Source organism: Pan troglodytes, chromosome 20 (assembly GCF_028858775.2).
Source record: "Pan troglodytes isolate AG18354 chromosome 20, NHGRI_mPanTro3-v2.0_pri, whole genome shotgun sequence".
NCBI lineage: Eukaryota > Metazoa > Chordata > Mammalia > Primates > Hominidae > Pan > Pan troglodytes.
In genome coordinates, this window is record NC_072418.2 from 32,910,309 (window position 1) to 32,924,654 (window position 14,346).

Genomic DNA, 14,346 nt, shown 5'->3' on the forward strand with positions numbered 1-14,346 from the left:
CCCGAACCCGCGCCGCCCGCCGTGTTTACATTCCACCCGCGCCAGCCACGCGGCTTTTTGCCGCTCCAGCGCCGCTCGGCCCCGCCCCCGGCGCCCGCGTCCCGCCCCTCGCCGCCGCGCGCCAGACTTCTCCCGCGTCCCGCCCGCCGCCCCGCCCCGCGTCCCGCGCCCCGCGCCCCGCGCCCGGCCCTCGGCGCGCAGGCCCTGTCACTTGGCCCCGCCCCGTCCGCCGGCCCCGCCCCTGATTCCCCGTCCCTGCGCCTCGCTGGCCGGCGCCGTGGAGGGGCGGGTCCGGGGGCGGGGCGAGGGACGGGGCGGGACGGGCTCTGGGTCCCGCGCGGCCGCTGAGGGGCTGGGAGCCGCGGCGGGGCGGTGCGAGGGCGGGCCGGGGCCGGTTCCGCGCGCAGGGATTTTAAATGTCCCGCTCTGAGCCGGGCGCAGGAGCAGCCGGCGCGGCCGCCAGCGCGGTGTAGGGGGCAGGCGCGGATCCCGCCACCGCCGCGCGCTCGGCCCGCCGACTCCCGCCGCCGCCGCCGCCACTGCCGTCGCCGCCGCCGCCTGCCGGGACTGGAGCGCGCCGTCCGCCGCGGACAAGACCCTGGTGAGGCTACTGCCGCGGGCCGCGGACAGGGACTCCTGGGGCCCAGACCGCGCCGGGGAGCTGGGTGGGGGCGGGGTGCGGCCGGGTCGCGGGTCCCCGGGCGGCGTCGCGGGGCGCCCCGGGAGGGTGCTGAGAGCGCGGCGGGGTGGGGTGGAGGGGACACTGAGGCAGCCCGGGCCCCGGGAGGCGACGGGCCGGTGAGGGCGGCGGGGGCGGCGGGACCCCGGGTCGGGGGTCGGCGGGGGCCCGGGTCGCGGGTGACAGGCCACCCCGCCATCGGCCATCTTCCTGGCCCGCCCGGCCGCCCGCGCGCAAGGGGGGAGGGGTGCTGGGCCCGCGGCCTGACCCCGCCGCCGCCTCACCCCGCGCCGCCCCGCAGGCCTCAGGCCGGAGCAGCCCCATCATGCCGAGGGAGCGCAGGGAGCGGTGAGTGCCCGCGCCGCGGGGCCGGACGGGACGGGACGGGACGGGACGGGTGGCGTGGGGGAGGGGCGGCCGCGGGTGCTCACCCGGCCCGGTGCCACCCGGGTCCACAGGGATGCGAAGGAGCGGGACACCATGAAGGAGGACGGCGGCGCGGAGTTCTCGGCTCGCTCCAGGAAGAGGAAGGCAAACGTGGCCGTTGTGAGTACAAAAGAGACAGGTTGGGGAGCATCCCCCCCCATCTCACCTGGGTACCCGACTTGGCTCTGCCTACGGGGGCGGGGGTCCCTTGGGCAGGAACGGAGCTCATAACCTGATCAGCTTTCTCTTCTTCTCTCTGTTTTTGTCTTGTTTGGTGTGTTTCCTTGGGGTCATGGGGGTGGCTTCATGTTAGTTTTTGCAGGATCCAGATGAAGAAATGGCCAAAATCGACAGGACGGCGAGGGACCAGTGTGGGAGCCAGGTAGGTCCGCCCGGGGTTGGGCCTCTGTGGAGGTCCTTCTCCCCCTGGGTCACATGGGGTTTCATGCTGTCTTGTCTCTTGCTGGAGACACTCTGGTGAGAGTGAACTTCTCTAATGCAGCCACAGCCCATATGGCCCAGCACTGTACCTGTCAGTGGGCACTGGCCTCTGCCAGTCCTGGGATTCCAGGAAGCTTGGTGTTCCTGACTGGCACCGTCTGAGATTACAGATATGTGCCTAGCCTGGAAGAACCAGAATGGACATCACAGTATTCAGTCCTCCCCTTCTGCCCAGGAGGAAACTGAGACTCAGTTAGAGGAAGAAAGTAACCCAGAGTCCTGTGCCATCCAGGGGCAAAGTTGGGCTCTCGGCCTTGTCTGTAAAAGCTGGTGAACTGGGGGAGGGTTCCTGGGTGTTTATAAGCAACAACTTTCCCCCTATCTACACCTATTTTTCTTGTCATGGTGTTTAAGGACCTCCTCCGTCTTCTGTAGGTCAGATTTCAAATTCTTCTCCTCTTTCTGGCCCTGGAAGTTCTTATAGCCCCTCCAGCAATTACCTGCATTGATCCCCAGCTCAGCCTGACCTCAGCAAGAGTATCAGTGGAACATTCAGTGTAATGATAGGTGGTGTCTCAATACATTTTTTTTTTTGACTGCTTTTCTTTTCTCTCCTTAAGGAGTTCCTGCCAAATTTCCTGCATGCAGTGTGATAATCATTATAATATCAGAAGTTTCTTGCAGAAAAAGCTTGTACTATCTCTTTACTTTCAGAAATGGCTGGAGACTGTAGTTATGGCTCCAGTGGGGGAAGCAGCCTATCTCTAAACTAGCTGGTCAGGCCTTCTGACTCTATCACAGATAAACGCTGAACAGAAACAGTGTTCGACCTGAGTGCAGGGATCCCAGCTAGGTTAGCAGAGAAGCCCCTCACTTTGCAGAGCAGCAGCCAGGGTAGTTCGTCTGGAAGCGTGAAGGGTTTCAACGCAGTGCGCGGTGTTCTAAATAGCAGTTGTCACTGCATGTAAGGTCCCCCGAAATAAGCATTTCTGAGGAGGGTCCACTGACTATTGAAGAAAGGGTTGCTGATTTCCTTTTTCATTCAAAGAAATCATTTCAGAGACGGAAATGAGACGGCATATCCCAAGGTTTTTTTTCTTCCCTTAAAGTACATTCAAATCAAGCAAGTTGATTTTTTAGGTATTATAAAATGAATTCTGACTTTGTGAAATTCAGGATTGTTTATTTTCCCAGCTGTGTTTTGAATAGAAAAGAAACTTCCAGCTGAAGATGAAGCAGGGCCGTCCCTGTTGCATTCTTGGAGTTTTAGAAGTGTGTCTGTTCTCAAGGATAGCCTGAGCAGTGACGAGGGTGCCTCCTGGGACGGATTGTGGCTCTGTCCCCTGGCCACAGCGTGGATAGCTGTGCTGCCGGAATAGCCATACCATTTCCCACTAGAAGGCATTTTCGTGGTTATCCAGAGATTAATGGCGACAGATTTCTATACATTTTGTAGAGTAGATAGCTTAAACATTAGCTGTCTATGTATGGAGCAGTATCTTTGTTATTTCTTTGTGGAGCTTCATGAAACTAGAACTTGGGGGTACAACAGAACCTTTTTCCCTGCTCACATACAGAACTTTTCTCTGGAGTTATCATAGTTCCCCCCAGTACGACAGTCTTGAGCTACTTGGAGCCATTGTGCTGAATTCTTGTGTAACTGCTTCATCGAGACCACATGGAAGCTTTTAAATTTTCATCTTAGGCTGTTCTTAATGAAAAGAATACCCTTTTATCTAAGATCTACTTAACACGTTGTTTAATTTTTTCGCACAAGACTCAATCTTTCTATTGAAGTGGAATCCTGGACTGTTACTTTTCAGAAAATAATCCTATGTAAGGAAAAAAGTGGTATGAGGAGTTGGAGTGGTTAGGAATCCCGTTGGTCTCTTATTGTTATCTCATTCTTTCCTAAATAAAGTCAGACGGATCTTGCTTTGAAACTTGGTGTACACTCAAGTTAAGGACATAGACTTAATTATTCTACCTCATCCACTGGTCCCTAAAAAGGCCAACTTTGGAAACCATTTGTCTGCTGATGGTTCACCTAGTTTGGGAACTGCTGCTGGACTCATCTATGTCCAAAGGCCTGCTCTCAGATGTGCCAGCCATCTGGCTGTAGAGGGTGGCACCCAGCATTATGCCTTCAAGACTAGAATTCATTCTTCCTGAATGAAGAACAACTTACAGCGGTTGTAATGTGACCCTTTTTGAGTTAAGGAAATGCCACCCGCACATGGTACTAGAACTGAAAGGAAGCAGCCTTGCTCGCACAGCTGTTGGCAGGAGCTGTCATGGATAATTTGCATGCCCAATTCTTTGTACATTGGGTGGGGAAGAGCTTTATCTGGCTTTGCTCTTCTAACTGAAAGTGCTTGGGCTTCCTCTGAAGGCGGCCAATGTGTTGTGGTCGCCACTATATGCTGTGTCTTCGAGGTAGCACTTACAGCCCGAGTTTCCACTTTCATTTATAGTGACCCCAGTTGTCTATTTTGTTCTTTAGTCAATGTTAATGGTCTCTGCTTTTTTTTTTTTTTTTTGGGGGGGGGGGACAGAGTCTTGCTCCGTCACCCAGGCTGGAGAGCAATGGCGCGATCTCGGCTCCCTGCAACATCCGCCTCCCAGGTTCAAGTGATTCTCCTGCTTCAGCCTCCCGAGTAGTTGGGATTACAGGCGCCCGCTACCACACCCGGCTAATTTTCGTATTTTTAGTAGAGACGGGGTTTCACCAGGTTGGCCAGGCTGGTGGTCTCTGCTTTAAAAAAAAAAAAATGCCAGGTGCGGTGGCTCAGGCTTGTAATCCCAGCACTTTTGGAAGACAAGGCAGGAGGATGGCTTGAGTCCAGGAGTTCGAGACCAGCCTGGACAACATGGCAAAACCCCATCTCTACAAAAAAATACAAAAATTAGCTGGGTGTGCTCGTGCATGCCTGTAGTCCTAGCTGCTCAGGAGGCTGAGGCAGGAGGATCGCTTGACCCCAGGAGGCAGAGGTTGCAGTGAGCTGAGATTGCACCACTGCACTCCAGCCTGGGCAACAAAGGGAGACCCTCTCTCAAAAAAAAAAAAAAAAAAAAAAAGCCAAGTCTCAGACTTTCATATGGCTTCCATGCTAGTAGGATTGTTACCTGCCTAATATCTTTAGCAAAGTTACTATTTTATAACTTTAAAAATCAAACAGACTTCTTAGAGTAGGAATAGCTTTAAAAATGAAAATATTCTAAATGGACTTTAGTGTTTTTCAGATATTGAAAATCGAATACATATCTGAAACCTTTAAAAGAAAAGCACAGTGCTTTGGTTTCTAATAGTTCCTTATTTTATCAGGTATTTGAATTACCCTGCAAGACTCAGGAGATTCAGAGGTCTTAAGGAGTGTCTAGGCTAGCTTCCTGTAGACTTCATAGTATGACCTGTGACCATCACTTGATTTGGTTTTAACTAGGTGGATGTTCATTCTGTTTGCTTCGAGTTAAGGAAAAGAAAAAGTCCTTTATTGTTTAACATATTTGGCTATTCCTGCAACAAAAAGAAAATGTCACATTTGATGAGTTTTTGTTTTAAACTGAGGGGACTTTAATACATATGGCAGCCAATTTACATTTTTGATCTTTTTTTTAATATACTTTTAAGTTTTAGGGTACATGTGCACAACGTGCAGTTTAGTTACATATGTATACATGTGCCATGTTGGTGTGCTGCACCCATTAACTCATCATTTAACCTTAGGTATATCTCCTAATGCTATCCCTCCCCCCTCCCCCCCATTTTTGATCTTTTATACTAATGAATGTGAAGTGCTTATGTAAATATTTTTATTGACAGTTATGTTTTACTTTTAAGAAATTTTAGTAGATGCATTGTACTCATTAAAAACTTTGAGTTGTGACAAAAAATATCATAATGTATCTTCTTGGAAGCACTTTCAGAAGTCACGCCTAGTATCTTACTGAGTTGCAAGTGAATTTGTAATGTTTTTGGGTAATGTAAGAGCTGTTTGCATCTTATCTCACCTCTCCTGTGTATTTTTCATTTACAGCCTTGGGACAATAATGCAGTCTGTGCAGACCCCTGCTCCCTGATCCCCACACCTGACAAAGAAGATGATGACCGGGTTTACCCAAACTCAACGTGCAAGCCTCGGATTATTGCACCATCCAGAGGCTCCCCGCTGCCTGTACTGAGGTCAGTGCCGACTCTGCCACATGGCTTCCAGGTCTCTTACTCCATGCTCCCCTTTATCCCTCATAGCATGGACGCATTCTTACCCCTTTGTGGGCCTCATTTTTGTTGTGTGTTTTGTTGTAGCTGGGCAAATAGAGAGGAAGTCTGGAAAATCATGTTAAACAAGGAAAAGACATACTTAAGGGATCAGCACTTTCTTGAGCAACACCCTCTTCTGCAGCCAAAAATGCGAGCAATTCTTCTGGATTGGTTAATGGAGGTGAGCTTGAGTCTTCCTGTTCGCTTCATGAAAGCACTGAGCATTTCCAGCATTTTTGTGTATTAGGACCTCTGTGTGGTTTATTCCCTTGACATGTTCTCCATCTCTGAAGCTATATGGTATATTTTTACTGTGGTGGTCTTTCTGTTTTGCTTGTATTCTTAGCAAGAATTTCTGAAATCTTTTTATCCTTCAGATGTTTTAAAATTGGCATCTAATTTTTTCCATCCAAGTTTAAATAATTGTTAAGATTGTATTTTCCAGTAAATTGTAACTGTTAACATTTGAGCTTTGTTCATTATGTTCATTAAATTGCTTTTTTTTTTTTTTTTTTTTTGAGACGGAGTCTTGCTTTGTCACCCAGGCTGGAGTGCAGTGGCACAATCTCGGCTCACTGCAACCTCTGCCTCACGGGTTCAAGTGACTTTCCTGGCCTCAGCCTCCTGAGTAGCTGGGATTACAGGCGCACGCCATCACGCCCAGTATTTTTTTTTTTTTTTTTTTTTTTTTTGAGACGGAGTCTTGCTCTGTCACCCAGGCTAGAGTGCAGTGGTGCGATCTCAGCTTACTGCAAGCTCCTCCTCACGGGTTCATGCCATTCTCCTGCCTCAGCCTCCCGAGTAGCTGGGACTACAGGCGCCCGCCACCACGTCTGGCTAATGTTTTGTATTTTTAGTAGAAATGGGGTTTCACCGTGTTAGCCAGGATGGTCTCGATCTCCTGACCTCGTGGTTTGCCCGCCTTGGCCTCCCAAAGTGCTGAGATTACAGGCGTGAGCCACCGCACCCTGCCTAATTTTTGTATTTTTAGAAGAAACGGGGTTTCACCATGTTGGCCAGGCTGGTCTTGAACTCCTGACCTCGTGATCCACCCACCTCGGCCTCCCAGAGTGCTGGGATTACAGGTGTGAGCCACCATGCCCAGCTAAATTGCTTTTAAATGTATTCACTGGGATGCATATATCACCTGTTTGATAGCTACTATCATAAATTGTAAACATATATGAACAAGCTTATCTTAAACAGGTCTGACATTGCTCCTTTTTAACTTCTTGGAATCCATTCCCTTTTCCACCATTCCCATTTATTCTAATAAAATATATTGTTCAAATCCTGGCTGGGCACAGTGGCTCATGTCTGTAATCCCAGCACTTTGGAAGGCCAAGGCAGAAGGATCCCTTGAGCCCAGGAGTTAGAGACTAGCCTGGGCAACATAGTGAGACCCCATGTCTTTTTTTTTTTTTTGAGACGGAGTTTCGCACTTGTTGCCCGGGCTGGCGTGCAATGGTGTGATCTTGGCTCACCACAACCTCTGCCTCCCGGGTTCAAGTGATTTTCTTGCCTCAGGCTCCCGAGTAGCTGGGATTACAGGCGTACGCCACCACGCCCGGCTAATTTTGTATTTTTAGTAGAGATGGGGTTTCCTCCATGTTGGTCAGGCTGGTCTTGAACTCCCGACCTCAGGTGATCCGCCCGCCTTGGCCTCCCAAAGTGCTGGGATTACAGGCGTGAGCCACTGCGCCTGGCCCTTGAGACCCCATTTCAACAAAAAATAAAAAATTGTCAGGGTATAGTGGCTCAGGCTTGTAGTCACAACTACTGGGGAGGCTGAAGTGGGAGGATTGCTTGAGCCTGGGAGTTGGAGCTTGCAGTGAGCTGTGATAGCGCCACTGCACTCCAGCCTAGGTGACCATAAGACTCTGTCTCAATTTTTTTTTAAAGCATATTTTTAAAGATATTTGGACCATTGGAGTGGCTTCTGTGTTTTGAGACAGAGTTGCTCTGTCACCCAAGCTGGAGTGTAGTGGTGCAGTCACGGCTCACTGCAGGCTCCAATTCCTGGGCTCAAGCAGTCCTCCCGCCTCAGCCTCCACAGTCCTTGGGACTACAGGCATGAGCCACTACTCCCTGCCGATTTTTAATTTTTTGTTGAGTTGGGGTCTTGCTATGTTGCCCCGGCTGGTCTCCAACTCCTGGGATCAAGGGATCCCCATGCCTTGGCCTCCCAAAGTGCTGGGATTGCAGGTGTGAGCTACAGCACCCAACTCAAATCTTTTCTTGGTCCACACTATTTTATTTCTCTTTAACAGTTAATCAAAAGAACAAGTATAACAACATTTGATAGATAATGGTTAAACATTAAAAGATGAGATTTTATTGGTAGTATATCTTACTGGGATGAACTGCGGTAGCTTATAGTTTCTTGATTAAGGGAAGCTTCCTAGACAACCTTGTAAGACTTGAATGGGTGAGAAGTGGGCTTTTCTTCTGAAGTGGAAGGACATCTCAGGCAGACCTGCTTCATGAAAACATGTAGAAGTTGAGTGTGTAACTACAGAAGTACCCCTCATCCTCGGGGGTACATCCCAAGACCCGCAGGAGATGCCTGAAGCCACAGATAGTACTGAGCTCTAGATATGCCATGTTTTTAATCCTCTACTTTCATGTTTTCACTTAAAGAAAGCACTTCACGGCTTCTCTTTGGCATTTCCAAATAGCCAGCATCACTACTCTTGCCCTGTGGGGCCATTATTCAGTCAAATAAGGGCTGCTTGCCTGAACACCAGCACTGCTGTGCTGTGACAGTCCATCTGATGACCTGTGTGCTAGTGAGTGACTAACAGGCAGGTGGCCTACTCCACGGGGATGTGCGGGCAAGGGGATGATTCACATCCTAGTCAGGTGAGGGTGGGACAGGCCAGAAGGGCCCCTCATTTAAAACCTATCAGTTGTTAGGCTGGGCACAGTGGCTCATCCCTATAATCCCAGCACTTTGGGAGGCCGAAGCAGGTGGATCACTTGAGGCCAGGAGTTCAAGACCAGCCTGGCCAACGTGGTGAAATACCATTTCTACTAAAAATACAAAAATTAGCTGGGCATGGTGGCGGGTGCTGGTAATTCCAGCTACTCGGGAGGCTGAAGCAAGAGAATCGCTTGAGCCTGGGAGTTGGAGGTTGCAGTGAACCAAGATCACAACACTACTTTCCAGACTGGGTGACAGAATAAGGCACCTCAAAACAAAAACAAAAACAAAAAACTATCAATTGTTGAGTTCAGGAACTTTGCATTTTATATTGTCCTTCACCAAAATCATTACAAGTTTTTTTTTTCCCCTCCCTCAAGTAAAACTTACTTGTTCTAAAACTTACTAAATATGTTTTCAGGTGTGTGAAGTCTATAAACTTCACAGGGAGACCTTTTACTTGGCACAAGATTTCTTTGACCGGTATATGGCGACACAAGAAAATGTTGTAAAAACTCTTTTACAGCTTATTGGGATTTCATCTTTATTTATTGCAGCCAAACTTGAGGTAAATAATTTTCAAATATTTGTTCTATAATGTGTGTTATTTCTCGAGCTCCACTGAGATTGGGGGAAGAGGTTGGCGCTTAGCCTATAGCACTCATCCTAAATTTTTCTAATTTGCTACCCTGTAAAGTTAAGACACATGCCAAAAAGAAAAAAAGGCTGGAAAGTGACCAGGAAGAGAAAAGTAGTGAGGGTATGGAAGACCTAGGTTCATGTAGTTACATTGAGCAAAAAAAAAAAAATGAACTTTGAACTAAGATAATAATTTTGGGCCCGGGTTGGTGGCTCAAGCCTATAATCCCAGCACTTTGGGAGGCCAAGGCAGCTGGGTCACTTGAGGCCAGTAGTTTGAGACATGGTGAAATACCATTTGTACTAAAAATACAAAAAATTAGCCAGGCGTGGTGGCACGTGCCTGTAATCCCAGCTATTCGGGAGGCTGAGGCAAGAGAATTGCTGGAGCCCAGGTGGCAGAGGTTGCAGTGAGTCGAGATCCTACCACTGCACTCCAGCCTGGGCAACAGAGGGAAATTCTGTCTAAAAGAAAAAAGAAAAGATTAAAAATTTGTGTATGATTATCAAAGGGTATATGGGCCCAACTTTCAAATGTGTTAAAGGTACTGAAAAGGGGATATTTCAAGAGTACCCACAATGAGTCAAAGTTCCATCCATTTATTTATTTAATGGTGGGTGGGAGTTGTGTTCTTTTTTTTTTTTTTTTTTTTTTTTTTACAACCATTGGTGTGGCTTCTGTGTTAATCCCATCAGTGCGCCCTCCCTCTTTCCATGCCAGGGTACTGAGAAGTCATTTTGGATGCATTATAAATTGAGACTGTTAGAGATTGGCTTTGGTGCTAGTGCCATCTTTTATTTCCTTTCAGGAAATCTATCCTCCAAAGTTGCACCAGTTTGCGTATGTGACAGATGGAGCTTGTTCAGGAGATGAAATTCTCACCATGGAATTAATGATTATGAAGGTGGGTTCCAGTGAATTTTCCGGCCATTTTTTAAATGCGTACGGCAGATCTTTTCCACCTGAAGTGTGAGTGCCTCTGGGAGGTGTTCTCCAGCTGGACACATTGTGGCATGGAACATGGCTGCATTTTGAACTTCTTTTCTCAATCATCGGTCTCTTTTCTCTCTGTTTTCCTTTAGGCCCTTAAGTGGCGTTTAAGTCCCCTGACTATTGTGTCCTGGCTGAATGTATACATGCAGGTTGCATATCTAAATGACTTACATGAAGTGCTACTGCCGCAGTATCCCCAGCAAATCTTTATACAGATTGCAGAGGTAAGTGGCTCCATCACGTCCGTGGGGCCACCTTCCCTGCAGCTGGAGTGAGGAACTCTAGAATAGGCGTGTGGTGGCATCCATCTCAGCGTTCTTTTCTTCTCCGTAGCTGTTGGATCTCTGTGTCCTGGATGTTGACTGCCTTGAATTTCCTTATGGTATACTTGCTGCTTCGGCCTTGTATCATTTCTCGTCATCTGAATTGATGCAAAAGGTTTCAGGTAAGTTGGCTTTCCAGTGCATGCACAAACAAGGTGTACTAAGCTTACATCCAGTTGTCAGCCTCAGATTAAGCCCACGCTGTCTTCACTGCAGGGTATCAGTGGTGCGACATAGAGAACTGTGTCAAGTGGATGGTTCCATTTGCCATGGTTATAAGGGAGACGGGGAGCTCAAAACTGAAGCACTTCAGGGGCGTCGCTGATGAAGATGCACACAACATACAGACCCACAGAGACAGCTTGGATTTGCTGGTCAGTGCTGCTCCTTCTTTCAGTCCTTCTTGGCCAAATTCTTAAAACTGCCTAAATAGGCCGGCCGTGGTGGTTCAGGCCTGTAAACCCAGCACTTTGGGAGGCCGAGGTGGGCCGATCACTTGAGGCCAGGAGTTCAAGACCAGCCTGGCCAACATGGTGAAACCTTGTCTCTACTAAAAATAAAAAAATTAGCCGGCTATGGTGGTGGGCACCTGTAGTCCCAGCTACTCGAGAGGCTGAGGCAGGAGAATCGTCTGAACCCGGGAGGCGGAGGTTGCAGTGCGTTGAGATCACGCCACTGCACTCCAGCCTGGGCAACAGAGCGAAACTATGTCTCAAAAAAAAAAAAACTGCCTAAATAACCTGTACACTTTTCTTCAGGCAGGCCCCAAATATCCTTGAAAAACTCCAATTTTAATTAATTGAAAAAGAAAAATCCTGGCAAATCGATGCTGTATCGCACTATCATATAGACTATAGAGTTTTAAAGTGCTCTTTGATTTTTTTTTTTCTTTCACTCACCTCCGTAGAAAAAGACATAGTGGCCAGACACAGTGGCTTTTGGAGGCCAAGGCAGAAGGACTGCTTGAGCCCAGAAGTTTGAGACTAGCCTGGGCAACATAGGGAGACCCTGTCCCTAAAAAATTTAAAAACTAGCCAGGCATGGTGGCACATGCCTGTAGTCCCAGCACTTTGGGAGGCCGAGGCGGGCAGATCGCCTGAGGTCAGGAGTTCAAGACTAGCCAGGCCAAAATGGCGAAACCCTGTCTCTATGAAAAATACAAAACTTAGCTGGGCATGGTGGCGGGTGCCTATAATCTCAGCTACTCTACTTGGGAGGCTGAGGCGGGAGAATCGGTTGAACCCTGGAAGTGGAAGTTGCAGTAAGCCGAGATCCCACCACTGTACTACAGTCTGGATGACAAAGCGAGTCTCCATCTTGAGAAAAAAAAAATTTTTTTAATTAAAAAAGAAAAAGCCTATGGTAATTGAAGCCCAAGGATATGTTCTACTCTAACGTGTTGTCCCTTTTATTCTTACCAACAGGACAAAGCCCGAGCAAAGAAAGCCATGTTGTCTGAACAAAATAGGGCTTCTTCTCCTCTCCCCAGTGGGCTCCTCACCCCGCCACAGAGCGGTAAGAAGCAGAGCAGCGGGCCGGAAATGGCGTGACCACCGCATCCTTCTCCACCAAAGACAGTTGCGCGCCTGCTCCACGTTCTCTTCTGTCTGTTGCAGCGGAGGCGTGCGTTTGCTTTTACAGATATCTGAATGGAAGAGTGTTTCTTCCACAACAGAAGTATTTCTGTGGATGGCATCAAACAGGGCAAAGTGTTTTTTATTGAATGCTTATAGGTTTTTTTTAAATAAGTGGGTCAAGTACACCAGCCACCTCCAGACACCAGTGCGTGCTCCCGATGCTGCTATGGAAGGTGCTACTTGACCTAAGGGACTCCCACAACAACAAAAGCTTGAAGCTGTGGAGGGCCACGGTGGCGTGGCTCTCCTCGCAGGTGTTCTGGGCTCCGTTGTACCAAGTGGAGCAGGTGGTTGCGGGCAAGCGTTGTGCAGAGCCCACAGCCAGCTGGGCAGGGGGCTGCCCTCTCCACATTATCAGTTGACAGTGTACAATGCCTTTGATGAACTGTTTTGTAAGTGCTGCTATATCTATCCGTTTTTTTAATAAAGATAATACTGTCTTTGAGACAGCTGGTTTTATGAGCTGTGTCTGGTAACTTAAGGTAGCAGTCAGCCTTAATTGTGGCTATATCAAGTTCTGTTTTTTGACTTCATACTTCTTGAGGCTCAAGTCTTTTTTTTTTTTTTTTTTTTTTGAGACAGGGACAGGGTCTCGCTCTGTCACCAAGGCTGGAGTGCAGGGGCACAATCTTGGCTCACTGCAGCCTCTGCCTCCCGGGTTTAAGCGATTCTCCTGCCTCAGCCTCCTAAGTAGCTGGGACTACAGGCGTGTGCCACCACACCCAGCTAATTTTTGTATTTTTAGTGGAGATGGGGTTTTGCCATGTTGGCCAGGCTGGTCTCAAACTCCTGACCTCAGGTGATCCGCCCATCTCAGCCTTCCAAAGTGCTGGGATTACAGGTGTGAGCCACCGCACCCAGCCTTGAGTCTTAACTCTTTTGGTCAAATACATTTTTCAATGTATCTGATGGAAAGAAAACTTTAGAAGTGGGCTTCAGGTGCAGCCTGTCTGCCTCCTGGTGCCCCCTGAGCTGGAAGTGAGGAGTCCACCTGGTATTTGTCTCACCACGCCCTGCACTGGTGGCTGCTCACACCAGGTTTGTTGGCCATCAGTGGTAGTAGTGATGAGGTAATGTCCACACCAAAGAGGATTCCTAGGTGTAACTTCCTTCCTAGGACTAGTTAAAGGCCATAAGGAATCTGTAATTAGCATGATTTAATGCTTTTTTTTTTTTTTTTTTTTTGCCCTTACCGAAATCTTAGCCTAAAGAATAAGTGAATTTTTATTTGGAGAACTTTTAACATAGTAGCCTAAAACCGCTTTTAAGAAGAAAATGAGGCTGGGTGCGGTGGCTCACGCCTGTAATCCTAGCACTTTGGGAGGCCAAGGCGGGCGGATCACAAGGTCAGGAGATCGAGACCATCCTGGCTAACAGTGAAACTCCGTCTCTACTAAAAATAGAAAAATTAGCCAGGCATGGTGGCGGGCGCCTGTAGTCCCAGCTACTCAGGAGGCTGAGGCAGGAGAATGGCGTGAACCCAGGAGGCGGAGCTTGCAGTGAGCTGAGATCGCGCCACCACTCCAGCCTGGGCAACAGAGCGAGACTGTCTCAAAAAAAAAAAAAAAAAAAGGAAAAGAAGAAAATGTGGCTGGGCGTGTGGCTCACGCTTGTAATCCTAGCACTTTGGGAGGCTGAGTTCGGCAGATCACTTGAGGTTAGGAGTTGGAGACCAGCCTACCAAACATGGTGAAACCCCATCTGTAGTAAAAATGCAAAAATTAAGGCTGGGCATGGTGGTTCACGCCTGTAATCCCAGCACTTTGGGACCCAAGGCAGGCAGATCACCTGAGGTTGGGAGTTCAAGACCAGCCTGACCAACATGGAAAAACCCCATCTCTACTAAAAATACAAAATTAGCTGGGTGTGGTGGCACATGTTTATAATCCCAGCTACTCGGGAGGCTGAGGCAGGAGAATCCCTTGAACCCGGGAGGCGGAGGTTGCAGTGAGCCGAGATCGTGCCACTGCACTGCAGCCTGGGTGACGGAGTGAGACTCTATCTCATAAAAAAAAAAAAAAAA

At 48.6% G+C, this 14,346-nt stretch overlaps 1 protein-coding gene across 5 annotated transcripts; it reads left to right on the forward strand.

The window, feature by feature from the left end:
- The first annotated feature begins 349 nt into the window (after positions 1-349).
- On the forward strand, positions 350-12,768 carry CCNE1 (cyclin E1). 5 transcript variants are annotated; one of them, XM_512559.8, is made up of 12 exons: positions 350-601; positions 981-1,027; positions 1,138-1,225; positions 1,419-1,487; positions 5,584-5,729; positions 5,853-5,988; positions 9,152-9,298; positions 10,179-10,274; positions 10,453-10,587; positions 10,697-10,808; positions 10,903-11,060; positions 12,111-12,768. In XM_512559.8, exons 2-12 carry the CDS (start codon positions 1,005-1,007, stop codon positions 12,234-12,236), a joined length of 1,236 nt encoding a protein of 411 aa, XP_512559.4. In that variant the 5' UTR covers positions 350-601; positions 981-1,004; the 3' UTR covers positions 12,237-12,768. The 5 variants fall into 5 exon arrangements, with proteins under 5 accessions (XP_512559.4, XP_016791081.1, XP_016791080.1 ...); XM_016935590.4 differs by having other exon boundaries at positions 404-601; positions 1,428-1,487; XM_016935592.3 differs by lacking the exon at positions 10,453-10,587 and having other exon boundaries at positions 375-601.
- The last annotated feature ends 1,578 nt before the right edge of the window (positions 12,769-14,346 follow it).